This window comes from Pelobates fuscus, chromosome 7, assembly GCF_036172605.1.
Source record: "Pelobates fuscus isolate aPelFus1 chromosome 7, aPelFus1.pri, whole genome shotgun sequence".
Lineage (NCBI taxonomy): Eukaryota > Metazoa > Chordata > Amphibia > Anura > Pelobatidae > Pelobates > Pelobates fuscus.
Genome location: NC_086323.1, coordinates 12,953,670 through 12,976,014, shown reverse-complemented (window position 1 = coordinate 12,976,014; position 22,345 = coordinate 12,953,670). Strand labels below are relative to the sequence as shown.

The following is a 22,345-nucleotide window of genomic DNA, read 5'->3' as shown; positions in this document are numbered from 1 at the left end:
ACCAGTTAGATTGATTGGCATTTATAAAGCAACGTAAATAAGCTTCTAAAGACTGATTCGCCCTCTCTGCTGCTCCATTTGTTTGAGGGTGATATGCTGACGAAAAGGAGAGTTCGACGCCCAATTGTTTGCAAAAGGAACGCCAAAACCTAGAAACAAACTGGGTACCTCTGTCAGATACTATGTTTTTGGGTACACCGTGCAACCGAAAGATCTCTCTCAAGTATATTTGAACTAGATCTTGGGCAGATGGTAATTTTTTAAGTGGGATGAAATGTGCCATCTTCGTGAATCTATCAATAACCATAAGAACTGTATTAAACCCGTTAGAACTGGGTAGATCCACAATGAAATCCATGGCCAAGTGGGTCCATGGAGCACTAGGTATGGGCAGTGGTTGTAACAGTCCAGGAGGTGACCTAGGAGGAACTTTAGAAACGGCACATATTTGACATGCCCCAACATAATCTTTGATATCGTTTCTAAGAGCAGGCCACCAAAATCTCCTGGAGACGGCTGAGAGAGTTTTATGGACTCCAGGATGGCCCGCTGTGAGGTTGTCATGGAACAAATCTAGTACCTTCTTTCGAAACTGAGGTGACACATACAGTTTGTCCGGAGGTTTTCCCACAGGTGCCTGAGTTTGATCTGCTATTATGGCACAGAAGAGTGGAGAAGACACTTCGGAAACAGTAGTGGCAATGAGGCATTCAGGAGGTACAATAGGATATATCACCTGTTCTGGTACTTCATCTGTCTCAAACTGCCGAGAAAGTGCATCTGCCTTGGTGTTTTTAGTACCAGGCCTGTACGTAATTACGAAATTGAATCGGGAGAGGAACAATGACCACCTAGCCTGACGAGAGGACAGTCTCTTAGCGTCCCCAATATAAGCCAAATTCTTATGATCAGTAAAGATCAAAAGTGGCTCTTTGGAACCTTCCAAGAGATGCCTCCATTCCTTAAGGGCAAGTACAATGGCCAAAAGTTCCCTATTCCCTATGTCGTAATTCCTCTCTGCAGGTGTGAGTTTGCGAGAGTAAAATCCACAGGGATGTAAAGGCGTATCAGGACTTTCTCTTTGAGACAGAATGGCTCCAACTCCTGTCTCTGATGCATCCACCTCGAGGATAAATGGTTTGGATGGATCAGGATGGGTCAGGACAGGTGCTGAGGAAAATAAAAATTTTAATTGTTCAAATGCCTCTCTTGCTTCTTTGGGCCAAGATATACAATTTGCTCCTTTTTTTGTTAAATTGGTTATAGGGGAAATCACGGAGGAAAATCCCCTTATGAATTTGCGGTAGTAATTTGCAAAACCTATAAAGCGTTGAGTAGCTTTAAGGCCCTTGGGTAATGGCCACTGTAAGACTGCCTCCAGTTTGCGAGGATCCATCTGGAAACCAGACGGAGATATAACGTATCCAAGGAATTGTATCTCCGTTTGGTCAAACTGGCATTTTTCCAGTTTACAGTAAAGGCCGTTTTGTAACAGGGTTTTCAGTACAATTCTCACATGATCGTGATGTGTCTCTAGATCTGGGGAATAGATGAGAATGTCGTCCAAATACACTAGAACGAACATGTGAAGGTACTCTCTTAGGACATCGTTAATAAAATCCTGGAATACCGCTGGAGCGTTACATAATCCAAACGGCATAACCAGGTATTCGTAATGTCCCATTCTGGTGTTAAATGCGGTCTTCCATTCGTGACCGTCCTTAATCCTGACTAGATTGTATGCACTTCGGAGATCGAGCTTGGTAAAGACTCGAGCTCCCTTCAATCTGTCAAATAGCTCTGATATAAGGGGAATAGGGTAGGCGTTTTTAATGGTAATCCTATTCAAACCCCTATAATCAATACAAGGGCGTAGGTCTCCTTCTTTTTTAGAGACAAAGAAGAATCCAGCCCCGGCTGGTGAGGAGGACCTACGGATATGACCCTTTCTGAGAGCATCCTTAATATATTCCTCCAAACAAAGATTTTCCTGGGGGGACAAGGCATAGATTCCTCCCTTGGGAGGCATAGTCCCTGGTAATAAGTTTATAGTACAGTCATAAGGTCTATGAGGAGGTAACCCTTCTGACTGGACCTTGTTAAATACCTCTTTCAAATCCATATACTGCTGTGGGATTTGTGTGGTCAAGGGAGGTGTAACAGGAACATTGATGGTGCCAATAGGTTGTGGGATTTGCTTAAAGCAAACACCTTTGCATCTCTCACCCCAACTCATAATCTCTCCTTCAATCCAATCCAAACGTGGATTGTGTTTCAGGAGCCAAGGAAAACCGAGTATTATCGGCACTGTAGGTGAAGATATAATTTGAAAGGTCATTTCTTCAGAATGGAGAATACCCACTGAAATAGTGATTGGCAGAGTTTCGTGTGTGATGAAAGGCTGGGTAAGAGGCCTTCCATCAATGGCCTCGACTGCTATAGGTTTCTCTTTATGTCTTAAGGGCATGAGATGTTTTGCAGAGAATTCTTTGTCTAGGAAATTCTCCGCTGCCCCAGAGTCAATCATAGCCTCACACTGAACAGTAGTGTTCTTGAAAGATAAGGTTACTTTGACAAGGAAACGGTTCTTAGTCAATTTAGGGGACATATACATCACACCTAAGGTCGGTCCCCGTACGTGCCTTAGGTGTGCAAGTTTTCCGGCCGAACCGGGCATGACGATCTTAGATGTCCCTTCTTGCCACAATACATACATAACCCCTCGTTACGTCTGTGTTGTCTCTCTGCCTCAGTGAGTTTAGCGCTACCCAATTGCATGGGTTCAGGTTCCGGAAGAGGCGTTTGGCTACTCACCACTGGGTTAGAGAAACGAGGGGCTATGGACAAATTAGAACGTCTGTTACGTTGTTTGTTTTTCTCTCTCTCTCTGAGCCGGTTATCAATGTCTATCATGTATGCAATAAACTCGTTAAGATTAACCGGAAGGTCTCTAGCTGCAGTCTCATCTTGTATACTCTCAGCTAGACCCTCAGAGAAAGCAGCCACCAGACCACTATTGGTCCAATCAACCTCAGATGCTAATGTCCTGAACTCTATTGCATAATCGGCTACAGAACGACTGCCTTGCTTGATTCTCATAAGGGCTTTGGCAGCGTTCTTCTCCCTGCCTTTAGGTTCAAATGTAGCCTTAAAGGCCGTAAGAAAAGTATTGTAATCACGGGCTACTGCGTCACCACTTTCCCATAAGGGGTTAGCCCAGGTTAAGGCCTTTCCTGTTAATTGGTTCATCAGATAGCCAATTTTCGATCTATCTGTTGGGAATGAACCTGGGGAGGCCTCAAAGTGGTATTCAATTTGGTTTAAAAAACCTCTGAATTCCTTGGAATCACCTCCATAGCGAGGGGGCGGTGACAAGGTTATGGACGGTGGTTTATGTGGTACGGGAACCACTACAGGTGGCGGAACCACAGGTGGTACCGGAGGAACCTCTAAATAGGCAGTCCTCTGGAGCAAGGTCTGAAATGCCTGGGCAAATTGGTCTAACCTGTGGTCCATATCCTCCACCCTACTCTCACATGCGATCATATGCTTGCATAGTTCTGCAGGATCCATGGCCATGTCGTAATGTCACAACTAGTAATGTGGTCCAGCACGCAGAACTTATGTAAACATATACATAAGTAAGAAAAGGAAAATAATAGGATAGAGCGTAAACCGGACCTTAGAATGGCCGGACTAATACGCTAGAGACAGAGAATGGTCAAAGGGAAAGCCGAGGTCAAGGAAGCCAGAAAAATACTCAATACCGATAAAACAAGCCAAGTCAGGGAAACCAGAGATCAGAATAACCAGGGAAACGCCAAGGATCAGGATACCAGGAAATCAGAAACACAGAATCAGCACTTTCAGGAAACCAGGAAAGTGAAACCACGACATGGCAAAGTAATGGGGAAAGCTAGGGGTTTAAATACCCCTCTCTAGGCTATGATTGGTCAGAGGGCGACCTCTGACCCCAAAACGTGCGTGTGCGTTGACGTCGTGACGTCACGCACACGTTGGTATAATTCTCGGGGGCGGGGCTAGCAATAGACGCGACCACGCGGTCGGCGCCATCTTGGATCTGGGCGCGATGCCCGGAAGAACTACGTGCGCGGTTCCCGGCTCGCCGACGAGCAGGTAAGCTCGTGTAGTCGGAGCGGTCGTGCCGGTCGGGCACGACCGTGAGGCTCGGCGGGCTGGTGACCGCAACAAAAAGCTTAAATTGTAAACGGAGACCAAAATATGTGGGATGCCTTTATTTATTTATTTACAAATAATATGAAATCAAAGAAGCAGAACATCTTCAATTTAACTAGATTTAAGGAAAGATGGTATAGTAAAGTACACTCTAAGAATTTGCATGGCAGGTGCCAGTGCTGATGTTGAGTTTCGAACACTAGGTGGTGCTGTGCACTGAGAGATGCTAGTTGGACCTCACAGTTTGAAGAACAGATAACCAAATGATTTAATTAAATCGATACACTCAGCGGCCGCTATATTAGTACATACATCTAGTAACAGGCAGCATGCCCTTCCAACTCCATAACAAGGTATTAACAAGGTATTCCTTAAGATCTGTGGTCCACGCCCCAAAGATATTTTAGATTTTTTTTTTTTTTTATGCTGATAATGTTGTAAATCTCCTGGTCCTATGAAGGGATGATTTTTTTTTTTAAATCGTGTTTACAAAATATTATATCTTTCCCATGATATAAGCACGTCGGGTGCACGATAGTTTAATTGATGTAACAGAAAATCGGTTCTAACCTGCGAGTGTGCAGGATTTTGTGTGTTATATAAATTGGCCGCAGCAGCACCCTATAATGTATGTATGTTCAAGTGGGTGCAGCCTGTTTTCACAGAAAATCAGTTAAACACGTCGATATGGTGATTGGTTGCTGGACTGTGCTGCTACGCAGCCTGGATGGCAATTTATTTTGCAAGTTGCATTGCTGTACAGTGCCGGTAACATTTTGCGTACAATATTTGCGCACGTTCCAATAATTGGTGCACACAATGTACTCGTATCATGGCAAATATTTAATAGATTGTTTGCACAATTTAAAAAATAAATAAATCCTGCGTCCCACCTTGGAGGCTCAGTAAGCCCCATCAAAGACTTGGATGGAGATCTAGAGGTATAGAGTCCATTGGAATAAACTGAAGCCATAGTCACATACATGGGAGTAGTTTGGTGCAATTAGTGATGCATTGACCTGCTGGAAGGATCTATGTTAAAACTGGTGGACTTTGGCCATAAAGGGCCGTACAAGGACAACAGAAATGCACAGATACACTGCCACATTCAAAAGTAATAAGAGGCTTAATTTCTTCACAGTTTTACACCTGGCACAAAGTATGCCGTATCCGTGGTGTTATATGGTTTGTGTCATTTTTGACGCTAGTGTCTGCATCTCACAGCTGAAAGATCCATATGTCCAACCAGGTGACATCTTCAGTCGTTGGTGGTTATGTGCCCACTGTAAAATCGGTCTCCTGCTCTGAGCTCCCAGCCATCGTACCTAGTCTGGTCCGCTGCTGCCCACACTCAGTGCCAGAGGAGAGATGCCCCTTCACCAAACATGTGTTGCCAGGAGTGACTGTTTGAGTAATTATGAGTTGACTGGTTGAGTAATTAATTTATACCCTTCGTCATACTGCCTTCATCATAACTACGATATATAGACTGAGGAAATAACTGGGCTCTATGTGGGGTCACTAACACCAATAAAGGTTCCTGAACCCATTAATGATTTATTTAAAAAAAAATTTAAGGAGGGAAAGAACCTCGGAATGGGGTTGGAGATATTAAAATCTCGGTCAATGACCAGAAACACATGGGGAGGGATAATCGGATGCCCCCATTCTCTGTCTCAATCTAAGAAAGATCTACGACTATCACATATTGTAATTTTATATATTTTTTCTCCACTTAATGTTCTAATTTATACAAACTGAACTTCGATAAGCCCAGAGACCAATGAAAGTATTTAGAAAACTGGGCAGACTAGATGGGCCGACTGGTTCTTATCTGCCGTCACATTCTATGTTTCTATGTTTCTATGATTGAAGTATTAAGTGTTTCTTTTACGAAGCGTGGTGGGAGTTATAATCCAGTTGTACCATTCTCACTTTCATAGGATTTCTCTCTCCAGTTGTGTGCGTTTTTGATTTGTGGTGAGGATGTATGGCCATCCGATCGCTGACACTACGCAACAGCTGACATAACCAGCCGGCAGACAGCAGCCCTGATTTACTGAGAGCTGGAAGCCTGCCGGGAAAAAGCCAATGTTATTCTATGAATCCTAATCTGATAGCTGGTGACAACTTACATTTTATTACCCTCCACTTTTAGAGATTTCCCTGCAGCGTATTAGTAACATATATTCATAAAGATGAAGGGATTTATTAAATATGAATTTTGCAGAATTGTCAAGGGAACTCCAAGTTTTGGGCTGAAATGTTTAAATAACAGAGTTGTGGAATTTTCCAAGTTGTCTACTTCTACTTACAATGGGCAGTTTTTTCATTAATTCTGGCAGAATTCATGGTTAAGCTAATAAACTCCAAAGTGATTTATCCACACACATTATAATCCGTCCATATGAAATCCATCTAGCACTCACGATAGCTTTTGAGGGACACAGAAAGTGTGGCTTCTTGGCACTTACAACCTCTTTGTGAAATGGAACATTTAGGAGGTATATATTTAAAGGGCTAGTCTAAGCACCATAGCCACTTCAGCATGCTGTCACCGCCCCACGGTTAGAAGTTGAACTGTTTTTGAAAGGTTCGATATTTACCTGGATCCCCTGTGCACCTGTTCAATGTCGCTAAATCAGAAGTTCTCATTCCACTTTAACGATGATCAATTTTGTCCCTGTTAATTAATGGGCTGAGATTGTAGTTTACAGTGATTATGGTGGACATTTTAAGCCATTGTTTCTGTGACAGCCAGTAGGCTTGGCGGATAAACATGAGTGAGCGCTACCTTCTCAGTCTCATGTCCTCCTTTAAGGTCAGCTCTCAGTATAAAGTTGTTTTTTTTAGGGGGAGCATAAAGACCTGTCTCTGTAACGGTTTCTAAGGATGGCTGATCCTAGTCCTGTAATAATTTTATTAAAGTATCCAGGAGTCTAATTAAAGTAAAAATGGACAAAGCAAACATTTCTGGGAAATTTGAACAAGCTGTTGGGATGGCGATGGTGACCAGAGACTTGTCTACAATTAATCTCAATAAACGTTATCAAAGGATGACGCAGCAGCTGCGTCCATGCTCGCCCAATCACCCCTCGCCCGACAGTCCCAGCAGAGTCTGTTTAGGATACTTTATCATGTTTCTGGTAATTAAATCAGGCCCTGCCTAGAAAATAAACATTGCAATGTGGTGAACAGCAGTCTCGGATTTATTAAGCAGAAATGCGTTCACACTACCCCCTTGCAGTAACTAGATTAATCTACTGGAAAATATAGATACATTGATTATTTATGGGAACACTATATATAGTGTCTCCAAACCATCACAATTTCGGCGGGACAGTCCTGATTTTCAGGTCATTTACTGACTTTGTGCCCTGGTTTACTTTTGGGGATCTCAGGGAATTGTTCCTAAAAGGCGTGGCGTGAGTGCATCATTAGACACGCTTGCATAAGGTTTGGGGCTCGAGGTGTCCTGCAAACAGTGCCCCCTGCATGTCACACCCTCAGTGAGCTGACCTGCTTGTTTAATGTGCATTCATCTAAAGTCCCCTTATTTCACTTTTTACACCCAGCAATTCTATAGAGCCATGTAAAGCGGGGGCATGGTATCGATGACTTGGATGAGAGATTGCCTATAGCATATAGACCTGTATGCTAACATAGACCGAGCGGCCTGTGCTGTACCACCTGTCTTGTACATATCACACTGTCCCACCTGGAAACATTTCTGAGGATGTCCTAAGAGGGCTGTAACGTTTGCAATGACTCTATGCTTTATTAGTGCTTCCAGTGCCTCGAACATATTCTTTACCTGATGTTACTCCACTGGTAATTGATAGTTCCAAAATGTGCCTCTAACTGACAGTTACAATTATTTATATAGCCCCAATATAATCCACAACGCTGTAGAAGTTAAAGTTAAGTAGTTAAAGGGACATTATAGGTACCCAGACCCGTTTATGTCATTGAAGTGGTCATTCATTGCAGTGGTCTGGGTGCATTGTCCCTGTCTCATTGACCCTGAAATGTAAACATGTTTTGTTTTGGATAAACTGTAGAGTTTACATTGTAGGGTCCAGCCATCCTCTAGTGGATGTCTCTCAGATAGACACTAGAGACACTTCCTGGATTCTAACAGAGTTTAACTCTATGAAACGAGGATGACCAACGTCTTCAATATCCCAAAAAACCACACCGATTTAATGATTTCCTATGGGGAAGGAGGCACTCGCCATGCCTTCTCATTCGGTTTCCCCATCATGGGAGCATGACTTTGCTGGAGGAGGAGGCCGAGGTAAGTATAAAAAAGGGTTTTATTCCTTTATTCACAGGAGGGGGGGGGGGGACTGGGACCTATAGTAATAAAGTTTTGTATTCCTAAAGCTATAATGTTCCTTTAATCAAGACTGATTTTCCTCTTTAGTCGGTCCTCTCACACCTCACCCCTCTGTCAGTCCTTACATTGGCTTCCTGTATCCTGTAGGAGTCAATTTAAAGTGCTAACCCATACCTATAAAGCACTAATCAATTCTAGCCCCTCTTATATCTCCTCACAGATCCAGAGATATGCCCCTTCTCGGTCCCTCCGCTCTGCCCGTGACCTTCTCCTGTCCGCTGCTCGCACCCGTATGGCCAACTCATGCTTACAGGACTTCTCACGGGCGGCTCCCTTCCTATGGAATAGCCTGCCTACCGCCATCAGACTCTCCCCTAGTCTTCAGTCATTTAAGAAGTGCCTTAAAACCCATCTCTTTAGGAAAGCCTATGGCCTCCCAGAGTAACCTTTACCTCACATACCTGTCTCTTGCGCACTCCTAAAGGGCAGCACTCTACTCTCTCCTCCAGCTCTGCTTCACTCCCACCTCATTTGTTTGCTATTTCCCGTCCTGTTGGGTTTTACGCCCCACCTCCTATAGCCTGTAAGCTCGTTTGAACAGGGTCCTATTCAACCGATCGTTCCTGTAAGTTTTTGTAATTGTCTAATTTATTGTTAAATCTCCCTCTCTGATAATATTGTAAAACGCTACAGAATCTGTTGGGGCTATATAAAATGCCAATAATAATAATAATAATAATAATAATAAAGACAAACAATTATAACAAAACACGTTTGACATAACTGGACATTTGGTAAAGAGGGCTTGCTCAAATGCGCTTACAATCTAAAATATTTTGGTAGCTCCACTTTGCTGCAATCAGGAAAAGGGATGCTGGACAATATCACAGCCGGGGTAGGCTTTGTCTGATAGCCAGAAGATACTGTTTTTTATCAGATAGTTTAACACACTCATCTTTCCTAATGAACACTTTACAATCTTTAACCTATTGTACATTTAATTCTTGCATAACTTTCCTACTTTCCTATTAGATTGTGAGTTCTTTGGGCAAATCACCGATCTTCTTACTCTCTTCGATATTTAAACGTGTTATTAATTTGTAGAAAGTTGCAAAAAACGTTATTAGATTTTTACCGGTACTTTTCCGTGATTGAGCTATATTTCTTTCGAATTTCTCAAATGTAAACCTGTTATTTAACCAAATACCAGCAGATTGCCTTGCTTTATATATTCAATCATAACTCACTCTGAATGTGTTTCTAAATTAGTTCAAGTCAAATATCTCTTTTAAATGAAATAAAGAAACGTTGATTTTACAGCTGACTATAGCAGCAGGGCACCTAGTCTGCCCACTCTGGCCCCTATTTTACAACGCTATAGAAACCTTTAAATACATAAAGGGAATCAACACAGTAAAGGAGGAGACCATATTTAAAAGAAGAAAAACTACCACAACAAGAGGACATAGTCTTAAATTAGAGGGACAAAGGTTTAAAAATAATATCAGGAAGTATTACTTTACTGAGAGGGTAGTGGAAGCATGGAACAGCCTTCCAGCTGAAGCGGTAGAGGTTAACACAGTAAAGGAGTTTAAGCATGCGTGGGATAGGCATAAGGCTATCCTAACTATAACATAAGGCCAGGGACTAATGAAAGTATTTAGAAAATTGGACAGACTAGATGGGCCGAATGGTTCTTATCTGCCGTCACAGTCTATGTTTCTATGTTACTAAATATGTTGTCACTATAAACATAGTAATAAAGATATTCAAAGCATAAACTTAATTGTTGGTTTAGTTTCTTTCTCAAAACAGCACTATGCCTGCCCAAGTCTTCTTGAACTCTTCTGATTCGTTAGTCATTACCACCTCTGCTGGTAGGAGATTCCATGAATCCACTGCTCTTTCCCAACTGGCCAATTACATGCCTTACTATTGTTTAAAGGAACACTATAGGGTCAGGAACACAAACATGTATTCCTGACCCTATAGTGTTAAACCCTCCATTTAGGTGACTTGTCCACCCCCCCAACCCCCCTAAAAGTTTAAAATTCACCTTACTTCCAGTGCCACGTGGGTCTGCTGGCGCTGGGTCCGCCCCCTTTGTGACATCATCAAAATGGGGAAAGCATTGGATTGGCTCAAATTGGCACAGGGCCAAATGCAGTTTTGGCCAATCAGGACCTCCTCATAGAGATGTATTGAATCAATGCATCTCTATGAGGAAAATTCAGCGTCTCCATGCAGAATGAAATATATCGCAGTGTGTATAATTTAATCGAAGCAGTGAGTTGGGTATTGCAACTCCCAGAATGCTAGAGCGGCCGTGCAACAACCAAAGGACAAACACAATACATATAAAAAAATACAAGGAGTCAGAGGATATATTTATATATAATAATATATTTTACTCTTTAAAAATAAAACTTCAGTTGAATGGCTATTTCCTGTACACACTACAAAAATAAAGCTTTGTTCTTTTTATTATAAATAACTTATATAACACAGTGAGACATCGTACCGCGTTTCAGTCCACAAAACAGACACATACATATACACAAAGCCACCACCGCCACAGGGGCCCGCGGCACAAAAAACTGTACATCCGCGGACCCCCGGCGCCGCAGCAGGCTGGTTAATTATTATATATATATTACATGTTAGACAAGCTGCCGTTTCCACACAATAAAGAATATACAAACAAGCTAATAATTATAATAATTATAATATTTTATAAAATAGTCCCTGCTCGGGGACAATTATACGAATGTCCTAATGGGACAGAGAATTGAAAGGGTTAACTTTTTTCACAGCTAATAGAGGTGGTAGGGGACAGGGGAGGACGTTAACCCTTTCAGTGCTTGAGTGAGTTGATATGGCAGTGGGTAAATCCTGTAACTGATACTTTGTAGCACTCTGAGATTTAGGAGAAGAATTTAAATTGTATACGGAATTCCACCCACGCCACGTTGTTTAGCCTGTACTGGCTTTAATTGAACTCTTTGTAGTCATTTCTAACTCCGTAAAGCAGGTTTCTCCCACTTTCGCTCCATCTACCTACGAAAAGTGTCAATTTAAAAGATGTTGATTAACGTTAATCTCGAGCGGTTAATGCAGGATTAATTCTTAAAGAGCCAGAGTGGTGAGCAAGTCCAGGCATTGCCCATCACGTTAGCCCTCAAAGTGTAACGCTGCAAAACCAACCAAGACCAGACACAAATCTAGTGGGATTCACAACCAAAACTGCTTCACATAGCTCTATTAGGGTAGCAGACAGGTTGGTCTGTATCCATAGCAAATGGAAAAAAAAAACGACATGTATGATTTGCATAGTTAGAATGAGTGCATTACAATTTTTATAAGAGATCAATATAAAATATATTATCCAGGCTTGCCGTGCTGATCGCAGACCTGGACAATTTATTTACTAATATGTTCCCATGATTAAAACTGCAGTGCACCCAGGCTAATGACAATACAGTGTGCTGGGCAGGACTACGCCAATTTGCATTCAGAAACACCATTTCAGTAAGTTCCATTCATTGTTCTAGTGATGCATCCGGTCTCATATTTGTGATACCAGCACTGGGAATAAACCATCACCATTCGCAGTTTTTCAAATGAAATTTAGAGGACTGGATGCTCTTACCCTCCTCTCCCTCTTTAATCAACTCAGAGGTACTCTATGTTTTACCAAAACAATCAGGAGAGAATCACGATGTGTTCCTTGTTTTAAACCACTCCACTAATGAAAGGGTTAACAGATAGCAGCATAAACTGGGAAGTTAAAGGTGTACATACATAGGATTCCAGAGAGATCGACCCCTCTGCGTACAGTACAAAGTCATGAGCTTATTAAATAACATAACATTTTCTTTTTTTTGTCTGTTTTGTTTGCTTTTTATATTAAAATATTTCATTAAGAAAAGTCTCTAATGCATTCATCTTGAATTATTATTATTAATGTTCATTATTTTGTCTTCTTTCAATTAGTTTTTCGTAAAGTTTCGTACACGGGGCAGAGCCTTTAACCCTTTCCGTCGAAAAGGACTGTGTAGTTGGCAAAGTCCTAAAAACAAAACAAAAAAAAAAAAACGACATAAGACAAAGATTTGACATCAGATGTCACAATCACATTGCGGCTGGATCATTTCCACCCCTTACCCAGCAGATTATTGTTAATATCAATAAACAAATAATATCATTTAATAAAACATTTTAAAATATCCAACAGAGGACTACATTCTGCAATAAGAGATAAGATTATCCCTGGTAACAGAGAAACTCAGATTCCGTTATACATAACGTTCTTTATGACAGCACACATATTGCTTTAAATTAAACTCAGATTTTTGTTTGCCAAATGTATTCTGATAAAATGGCTATTTTGCGCTATATTTTCTAACATCTTGTGGACGCCTCACAGGTCACTGAATAGTAAACAAAGCTTTTTGCGTATCTCTAGAATGTAAGCTCTTTAGAGCAGGGCCCTCTGCACCCTCTGTTACTGTGCGTCCAACTCGACCTATTGTACTGCGCTGCACACATTGTTGGCACTTTATAAATAATGATATACGTGCTGTACAATAGTTTGCTCATTGAATGGCTTATACATCAAACTGTGAAGGATTTATTCACTGAATAACAAATGTTAGTTAATTGAAAACCGAATTGTAAATGTAGGCTATAATACTTGATTTGGAAAATTCTCCAGACCCATAAAATAGAGAGAACTTGGGTTACAGCCTAAATGTTCCAATTTAACGTTCAGTTCACCTGCATTCTAATTCTAGGTTTACATGATGTACAGCGCTACGGAATCTGATGGCGCTATATAAATAATAAAATAATAATGATAATTCTATTCTCCTCAGGGCTTCTTAATACAGAGATACGGAGTTATTCCGTTCCACTGATTGACTTGTCACTTGGACAGTTAAGGTACATGGCAGATGACTGATGAAAACTTTCCTCTCGGCAGACGATGTAACAAACCATACGAAATCGCTGGACTCAGATCAAGTAAAAGTGACAGTGCCCAGAATGTAATTTAAAATTAGCCTTGATTTGCTGTGCTCCCTGCATTGACGAGGCCCAGTGTGGCAGTACCACACAGAGCCTCTAGGTGGCACTGCCAGGCGTGCTCTGGATGAGATAATCTCCCTTAAACTATAGTGCAATACTTTAATTGAATAAGACTGATTTTAAACCAGGGTATTCCTGAGTGTGTGTTGTTATTCATATAGCACCAGCAAATTCCATAGCGTTGTACAACATAGTGTTGAAAGGAGTACCCACCTAGTGTCGGACTGAGGACCCCTCCTGTGTCCTGTCGTTTTCTAGATCTTCCAACTCAAACACTTCTGGGTACTTTTTTGTTTTCCTCGCCCACTCGGGTCTGATTTCCATATAGTCTGTTTCACTGTCCTCATAACCCTCGTGGGTGTAACCCCTGACCGCTCCAGGCAAACCTGGATGCACCGCCACTGTTACAGAGGCCGTAGCGGTCACGGTAGTTATAGATCCGTTAGGCCCCGGCATCTTAGCACAGTAGGCCGGAGGTGCAGTCCTTTGGCCTGAAGTCCTATTGCTGTGCTGAGTCCTGATGCCAGGGGGCAGGTTAGTCCTTGCTTGGCCCTGTGTGTTAGAAAGGGGCAATTGCCTCCTCCTCCAGTCTCTCAGTTCCTGAAATTCTTTCTGGTCTTTGCAAATAGTCCGGGGTGCATCTGTAGCCGAAAGAGCTTCATTCTTACAAAAGTCCTGGGGATCTTTCTTTACTGGTTCGTCCTGGTTCCCCTTGCAAGACTTCACCAACTGGTAAAGAGAAAGGAAAGATAATTTCATTATCACGGCATGATTTTTGCAAAATTCAGATTGCAATGCTACGAAGATAGGTTAGCTATCATATAGCCAGAACTCAAGAACTCGTTCTCTGGATTACCCCCAATAATAACAGAGAGCTCTTACCATGATCTTCGGAAAGGAAGGGTCCCTGCTGGCTTCCAGTATGATATGTGAGGGTTTTCGGGGAATGATGTACGAACTTCTCTCATACAGCTGTGGATCGTCTTCCTCCATCCCTGATGTGGTGGTGGTCTCTGAATAATACTCTGTGGAATCCTCGGGATCACTGAAACCCCCAAACTTCCCGGGTTTGTGCTGAGCGTAGAATCCATGATGGTTTAGAGGGGGAGCTATTGGCTCAGGGCTGGGGGTTGGTAGGTGGCTGCCGTTGTCTGTTGGGGTGACCTAGAAGCAATAAAAGAGTATGTATAAAAACTGATCATCAATCGGGAAAACATAAGAGAATTAAGGCACACATAAGAAATAGATGTTTTTCAAAACATGTAACTTCGTTAAACATGTGAATTTATTGTTCCTTTTCATTTGATTCACTAAACCGTGAACAGAAAACCAAATTTAAAATTGCCAAGATGTGGCCATAGCTGGGTGGGAGTATATATATATTTTCTACTTTTCAACTATTTTGAGCAATTAGATTTTTTAGTGAATAGTGAATAATACCCTTTATAAATGGGTGTTGATTGCGAGACTCACCTCGGCAGGGGGTCCAATCAGAGACAGTAGCACAGGGAGAAGGACCAAACCATTGAGCAATCCCAGGATGGTGAGAATTGTCAGAACCGCAAAAAAATACCTGGAAGTAAAGAATGAATTTGTCACTTAAATTGCAGAACACAGGTCCTCTATGGACTACCACGTAAACAACCAAGGCTGGCTAAGCATTGTGGGGCATATTGTTCATACATTTCCAGAATGTCAGACGTTGCCATTACTAGAATAGGTAAAAAAGGGATTTGCAATTGCAATTCTTGGTGGGATTGGCTTGCATATTGAATACGTCAACAGGCTGCAAAATACAAATAATTCTCACTTCACAGGCACCCAAAAAAACTACTGTGCGAGGAATTCAGCCAACGTTTAGGGCATTCTGTAATGTTGCGTCTGGCATGATAGTCTGCCGCCGCTGACCGTCATTGGACGGCGTTCGGGCCAAGAATATCTACCAGGTGTGCGTTAGTGGAAATGTAATGTTTACTCGAATCCCTTGGCAGAAAGCGCACGTTAACATTTCAAGGATGCAAAAGGAGACGTGAAGCGTTTTATTGATGGACCGACTGCGAGAAGGCATTTTTTCGCCTGTGAAAACCCACTTGACGTATTTTACATTTATAAATATTTTTTTTCCGTATCTCCTGTTAATGTGCAGACCATTCACGTTTCACGCAAACCTGCTCATTAAAAAGGACCCACCAGCTGCTGCATGTTTAGTAGATTTGCTGAATTCTCCCTCTACCCCGGAGGCACAAATTGTCTTGTTTATATAAAGGCGGATATAAGTGGGGGGAAAAAAGCAGCACCAATCACAAAAAAGGAAAGAAATAAACGTGTTTTTTTCCTGTGTATTTATGTGATTTAATTGATTCTACCAAGCTCGACTGTTTACGAGTTGGATAATTTAGTGAGGAGCGGGTATTGAAATTCCTTTCTGAGCCCAGATGTCCGTGGCAATGAAAGGGTTAAGAGGGGTTAAGTGATCACTGCCCTTTATACTGTGTTTTTAGGCTTGAAAGGTTGAAAGTTGGATTTTAGGACTCTGCCCCCTGGAGACCTTCTGCCTGTCAGTGTTGGTCCCCCCCTGGCTTCCTGCATGCTCCCATCCCCCAGCCTTTCCTTATCCATTAGAACCTGCATTGTAACCCTTTTAAAGGGGGAAGGGGAGATTTAGGAGACTGTGCAAGGAGAGAGAACAAGCCCTTGGCCAGCGATGACAGACATGTGTAAAACTGGGTCATTTTTACCAGCTCACCTCTCTAAATTCGGGTAACGGCTGCCTGGCCAATTTAACCCTTTAAACCCGTTAAAGCGGCTCGGTGACAATACACTGCCCCGTAGAGGGTCATCTCCACTAAACCAGCGTTATCAGACTGATCTGAACTGATTGGGAGCAAGAGGAAGGGTTAAATGGCCCCAGAGCCAAACTGTGAATCAGTATCAAGCTTAGAAGTGGGATGTGATATTTATGTTGGGTCTTGTAATCTCTCCCATTGAGTGTTTAGTTTAGGAGGGGCGCATGCTGAGGCCTGGGGCAGGCGGGAGGGAGCCTGGTGTCAGATCTCTGAACCAGTTCAGCTGTTTATCCCAAACTCTGCACAGAATGTCTGTTTACATGAGGGATAGTTCTGCTATTTCCTGATCAGCCCAGGCTCTACTCCTTCCTCCCTCCTCTAAACAAGACCTCCCAGGCTGAAAGGAATGGTTTGGACAGGATTCAGCACACAGGCCATAATCCTTCGCCAGCTCAGCTCCGAACCCCAGAAATCACTCAAACTACGTCAAACGGCTGGGGTTATTTCCAAATATTTGCTTTAACCACTTCATTGCCTGGGGACGGTCGTTTACTTAAACCATTAAAAGACCTACAAAAGCCGCGGCGAGCAGAGCTCCGGCTGCGGGGGGAGATTCTCTAAAAGATTTTCCAGTATCTTTGTGGTAGTATCCACAGAAGAAAAGATACAATGTAGCTATTCTCCATACATGGGAGAGTTTTATGTGTAAATCGCTAGTGGTGGGTGACATGGAGACTAGCGCCCAGCGCACCTGATATTCGTTACAACCAACACCCACCTCCAAATTCTTTGTAACATCTGAACGAAGGGGTCGCCTTTAATAATATACAACATATACCGATGTTATGGGTTTTATCCACTAACATGGGAGCCATACAGAGTTTATAAGGGAATTGCGAATTGTACACCAAAATAACTGACAGAGAAAATTTCTCTCTCGCTATCTGCTTTTATTTCGGGTCAGCTATTTGCAATCCTCTTGTTAATTATTGAACATTTACCAGTTGATTAATTTGAGGTGTTAAATTAGTAAATTAGAAAAAAATTATAGTGAATTAATATGTGAATTGCAAAATGCAGACCAAAATGTCTGATTTATAAAAATGTGCCATCTATTTAGTCACCGTTTGGCTATTTGGTGCTCAGTTTTGCAAGTCAGTTATCAGTTCAGTAAATTCAGTGTTTGGTGAATGAACGTGTTTGTAAGGCAATAATTGCTGCATGGCATGTAGTTCGATTTGCACAAATACCTATTGTACCGCGCTACGAATTTGTTGGCGCTCTATAAATAATTGTAATAATTGTCAGGACTGCGCTGGAGTTACAATCAGAATAACTAAGCCACAAAATACAAGGTTTTTACCTTAAAATAAAGTCAAACTCCGATCCTGCCAGCATAAGGACGCCAAGAAGAGTGGAAATGGCTCCATCCAGAACGGGCGCAAACATGTGCTCCAACGCCAAAACTGTACGTTGGTTCCTGTCTCCAATAGATGTCAAAAAACCCTGGGTAGAGGAAGAGAAGAAGCAAGAGGTAAGATCTCTGAACATATTCTGCAGAAATGTATCAAAGATGCAAAGATTTCACGTTCTGTAATCAACACACACAACCAGTACTGCGCTACAGCTTGTGTTGGCTGACACATCACATTATAATTGGGATGGATGGGTCAAGTAACAGCCATACAGCTATCCCAGCTTGAGAGAGAACATGCTACCAACAGACAGAGGCAAAAAATTGCCCAGACCAACGGACAATATCACAGACAACCAAACACTGCCATGAACGTGTAACTTACCAGTGCTACGTGAACCGTGAACTCAACTCCGATTCCCACCGATGCAATGAGAATAACCACAGGGATAGCGCTAAGCTTGATGCCAATCAGCCCCATTATGCCAAACAGCTCCACGGTCATCATCGCCAAAATAAAGACCTATAGATATAATGTCATTGTCAGTCAACCTTATTTAAACAAAGTTACAAGCAGAGGGTAGGTGAGAGTGGGGCAGAGTTGGTGTGACCTACTTACAATGATGCCGGCAGTCCAGGGATTCAGTAGCAGAATGGCACACACCAAAAACGTGCATGCCAACACAATGCTAATAGCCAGAAGGAACCAGTGTCTCAGGCCGATATATTGCTCCCAGAAGAGGAAGGGATACCCACTTGGGTAGCTGTAAACGCCTTGTTTGACAAACTCATCGCACACAGAGCGCACACTCTCAATGGCCTCAATGAAGTCAGATGTCTGCCGAAGGCCGTTCAGGTAGAATGGAAACTGTGCAAACTCAATAGGTTCTGCTTCTGGGACTACGAACAGAGCAAGAGAGAAGCAGATTAGACCTTTACACAAACAAGCTTAGAAGATTATTTATAAAACATATTAAATTATATGGGTAATGGGATATTTATGAGAGACCACAGAGTCATAAGATATGGCTATTAATTGTTGGAGAGAGAGAGCTTTGCTACATTGCTAAGTAAATTTCATAAGGTATTTCCAGAAATTAGCTGACACCTGTTCCTAGGATTCCATTCTATTCTAATTTAGGAAATCACTCATTCACACGCGTGATATGTTCCTCTCGAACTTACTTCTCAAGTTCTCCCCAGTAGTGTCATATCGGTCGTGCATCCATTCTGGAGGTGTGGGGTAGAAGTTAGCCTGGGACGCTGCATAGCCTAATGGATCGTTACTGACCCAGACGGTCAGATATATATAGAAGGCATCCTCGGGAATAAGGCCTTTTTCATCCACCAGTCGTCGGCTGGTCAACTGTCCAGGGTGAGGGAAAAAAACATGCATTATGGAGGTGAAATTTCACAAGTTATCAATCTATCCATACTCATTATTAGAATGCAGATTATTAAGAATCAAATTGGTTCACCTGTGTTCTCTGTGGTGGGCATTTACTGAATGGCTAAAGAATGACCAACCACAGAATTTCAAAAGCTTTCATGAAAACACAAAATGCAAAGATTTGTTGGGATTTATACAATATTATATAGAATTTCCATGTTAATAATAATCTAAAAGTAAAACTTTTTATGTAACATACTAACAATTCCAAGGAATGCAGCCATGTACAATAAGATCGATGCTGTGGAAGTTGGTTTCTAAATAACTATTGTCGAAATGCATTGGGGACATACCTGATTTAGATTAAAGGGTTCCTTCTTGTTCCCAGTTTGAAGGAGGAGCTTGTAGGCCAGAACACCATCCTCTGATCCATTCCTGTAATTATCTTGAAGGATACGACCTGACTCCCAATCCCGGTCAAAAGCTGCCTGCAAACCTGAAGAACACACAGAGATAATCACGTTAAAAGACAAATTAATTTACAATAAACTACCAAACAATGTCTGAATCTATTCAGCAATCAATGAACGATAGGTTGACTCTATTAGAGTGTGGATGCTCACCTCTCAGCCAGTCTTGGAAATAGTGTAGCCACATTTTAGGAAGTTCTTTGCCTTCCTCTCGAACCACAAACTTGACAGAGCTAAAGGATTCATGAAGTTCATACAATGATTCCTGAGCTTTGGGATAGTCAAATCCACCCTTGGTAACGATGAACATGTTGTAGAAAGAGAAGTATTTGAACTGGGCCGAGATAAAATTGTATTCCTTGGTCTCCCGTGGGACTATGTCCGTCAAGTAAAGCCCATCATGGACCATGGTGGTACCATATAAACCAAGACCTAGAAGTGCCATAAACAGTGCCACCACTATTCCCTGTAAGAAAAAAACAATAAAATAAAATAACAGTCAGTACATTCAATCATCGTAATTTTCATCAAGTCTAAGAAAACATAACACATAAAGTATCATCAAAGCACCAATTACCTTGGTTTCAGGCTTGAGCAACAACGGGGCATACTTCTCACGGGCAAAATCCGAGAGGCTCCATTTTAAGAAGGGGAGAGGAACACATTCTCTGCCTCCTTTGCTTTCATCCAATTGACCCAGCAAATCACGTGTGGAACTGGATGGGTTAAAAACCTGGGATCCAAGTGGGTCCATGGTTGGCACAATGACAGATGGAGAGGTGGAGATCTGGGAAGTGGGTGGCAGGATAGTGACGATGTGGTGTCCTGATGGGTCACACTGGGTAAACGCTTGCACTGTGGTGGTAATCTGGGTGCTGGTGGTAATGGTCGGGTTTCCATACGAAGACGGATGATAGGTGTGATTGTCGTTTGCATCTGCAAATTCCTGTGGTTGAATCTGGATTACTCTGGAAGAGCAGGGGCTTTAAAAAAATATATAACCTAGTTTAATTTCTGGTTCACTAGAAAAATCCTACAATTACAAAATCTTATCTACAGAAGTGAAATTTATTTGGGTTGTCTGTTGCGAGCAGCCTTTCCCTGTTATGGACATCGTTTTAGAGTATAATTATATTATTTACCTGTGAAAACAACAAAGAATGTCCAGTCTCTGGTCTTCTCTCCGGTGAAGGTCCAAGCTGAGGATGGCGGGGAAGATCAGTAGTACCATTGCAAAGTTGAACACAACCACAATGGCAGCCTGGAAAGGACAACAATAACATCAAAGCATTAATTATTGTGATTATTTTCTCAGTACAGAATTCTTATGGACCTTTAAACCATTCAAAATACAACTGATTGCAATAAGAACTACTGTAGCAAATGATTGTATGGTGTATTTTAGAGTTTGTTTCTTGACTTTGTGAACTGTTCCTCCACATCTCAGTAAGTCCCGTGTGGTTAGATCCATCGATGGATGGGTTGACCTTGTCGCGGAAGGCCAGGGCACTATTTATCTATATTAGATTTACAATTTTTGTGTCTCGCTCATCTAATTAGTTTGCTTGATTTCTGTGAGCTGTAGCCATCCTGGCAGGCCTCAGTACAGATGTCTGCTTTTTAGTCTTATCACAGAGACCACCCATGAAGCAGTTACAAACATCTGAGCCTCCTCCCACAGGCCCCTGAGGTGACACCTACATGGATATTACTCTTTGTACTTCAATCACCTTTCACCTGAGCGGATCAGCCCACTACCTTCAGAGACCTTTCTGTTGCTTTTACCTTTTGCTGCCCTCCAGGTTCACTGAACTAATATTAAACTGGAGGTCAAATATGTACATTTATATACACAAGTTATTTCAACAGCTGCATTAGTCAAATGAAGCACAATTACAGGAGTGAAGTATTGTGTAGATCCTTTGTAATTATTATTTTATTATTTATATAGCACCAGCAAATTCTGTAGCGCTGTACAATGGGTAATTTAACTAAGAGTAATGATAAGTAGCTTTAGACCTCATATTTTTAAAATGATTTATTTTCATACTGAATAGGCATACGTAACTAGCACAATGTTGCTAAATCCAATAAATGCAAATCTTACTTGGAAGTAATTTGACATTTAAATTGCGACCTCACCTGCAGTGAGAATGCCCGCAGGGCAGGGATAGGTACCAAGGCTGCCATGAAGAATGCAAGCATGTTATTGATTGAGGTTAGAGCCACGCTTGTTCCGGTGCGTCTCAAACATTCGCCTGTCCGTTCCTATGGAGAAAGCCAAAGGAAGAGTTATTGTCTAGATTCATTGAGCAGTTGTGGCAAAGTTTCAGACAGCAGTGGGGTGGTCCAAAGGCTTTCGAAATCTTCATGCGAGAAAATATCTTTTAAATATGACTTAAACTCTAGTTTACCTTAAACGGGGTACTCAGGCTGGTCTCGGTGAATGCGTGTGCCAGTAGGAACATGTCATCTACCCCAATGCCCAGGGCAAGAAATGGCAGCACCTGCAAGGGGTCAGGTAATCAAAGAGTCAGGAATAATCATTGATGACTATTGACACAAATTATATCAGGATTCAGAACACATATCACTTCGACTTAACCCGTTAAGGACACATGACATCTGTGACATGTCATGATTCCCTTTTGTTCCAGAAGTTTG

The 22,345-nt window shown here is 42.0% G+C and overlaps 1 protein-coding gene across 1 annotated transcript in view; it reads right to left on the bottom strand.

The window, feature by feature from the left end:
• Positions 1-10,919: 10,919 nt before the first annotated feature.
• PTCH2 (patched 2) overlaps positions 10,920-22,345 on the bottom strand; it is a 36,658-nt gene continuing 25,232 nt past the window's right edge. Inside the window, exons 11-24 of the mRNA XM_063427708.1 lie at positions 22,096-22,188; positions 21,824-21,949; positions 20,824-20,942; positions 20,259-20,664; positions 19,835-20,147; positions 19,565-19,707; positions 19,007-19,187; positions 18,441-18,721; positions 18,207-18,344; positions 17,771-17,913; positions 15,095-15,194; positions 14,504-14,785; positions 13,835-14,350; positions 10,920-12,605 (exon numbers count right to left, since the gene is read on the bottom strand). Of these exons, the coding sequence (XP_063283778.1) occupies positions 13,835-14,350; positions 14,504-14,785; positions 15,095-15,194; positions 17,771-17,913; positions 18,207-18,344; positions 18,441-18,721; positions 19,007-19,187; positions 19,565-19,707; positions 19,835-20,147; positions 20,259-20,664; positions 20,824-20,942; positions 21,824-21,949; positions 22,096-22,188 (2,841 nt within the window). The 3' untranslated portion in view covers positions 10,920-12,605. The remainder of the gene's footprint in view (positions 12,606-13,834; positions 14,351-14,503; positions 14,786-15,094; positions 15,195-17,770; positions 17,914-18,206; positions 18,345-18,440; positions 18,722-19,006; positions 19,188-19,564; positions 19,708-19,834; positions 20,148-20,258; positions 20,665-20,823; positions 20,943-21,823; positions 21,950-22,095; positions 22,189-22,345) is intronic.